This window comes from Penaeus monodon, chromosome 37, assembly GCF_015228065.2.
Source record: "Penaeus monodon isolate SGIC_2016 chromosome 37, NSTDA_Pmon_1, whole genome shotgun sequence".
NCBI classification, from domain to species: domain Eukaryota; kingdom Metazoa; phylum Arthropoda; class Malacostraca; order Decapoda; family Penaeidae; genus Penaeus; species Penaeus monodon.
Window position 1 is genome coordinate 28845015 of NC_051422.1, and position 666 is coordinate 28845680.

General features: G+C 45.8%; 1 protein-coding gene across 1 annotated transcript in view; it reads right to left on the reverse strand.

Annotated features, from left to right (window-relative positions):
* Positions 1–403: 403 nt before the first annotated feature.
* The window catches only part of LOC119596159 (sodium-coupled monocarboxylate transporter 1-like), a gene marked incomplete at its 3' end in the record, with an annotated part of 19785 nt that continues 19522 nt past the window's right edge, over positions 404–666 (reverse strand). Inside the window, 1 exon segment of the mRNA XM_037945334.1 lies at positions 404–616. Within this exon segment, the coding sequence (XP_037801262.1) occupies positions 404–616 (213 nt within the window).

A 666-nucleotide genomic window follows, 5' to 3' on the forward strand; every position in this document is an offset into this window, starting at 1 on the left:
TGAATAAACGCAAGAGCAGAAACATTCATTCGGACCACGCTACCATCGTTAAAAGTTCACCTCTGCCTTTAGCAGAGGTTCCCTACATAATAATGATGATGATGATGATGATGATGATGATGATGATGATGATGATGATGATGATGATGATGATGATGATGATGATGATGATGATGATGATGAGGATGATGATAATAATGATAACAATAATAATAGTCGTAGTAGTAGTAGTAGTAATCATAATGATGATGATGATATCAACAATAAAAATAAAACAAAAACGATGATGATAGTGTGGATAATCTTAATATAGTAACTATTTTATAATGATACATTGCTGTATTACTGCCATCAGTAACAACAGTAATACTGATGATAAGGCTGACAACGCTAACTGACTGACTCTGGCTTGGACGCAGCCACGGTGGTGAAAGCGTCGACGGTGGCGTTGGCAAGGAGGCCGAGCGTCGCGTTGAGCGCCGTCGGCGTCCCCGCTACCTGGTCGACGCAGCCGTCGAGGGACAGCGGGAGCCGCACGGGCTGCTTCCCGCTGACCACGAAGCGCCCGATCACCATCCATATGTTGACGACCAGTGAAAACGCCAGGCCAGCCATGCCCGAGCAGAGGAGAGCTACCGTGCAGAATAGGGAGAGGAAGGCCAGAAG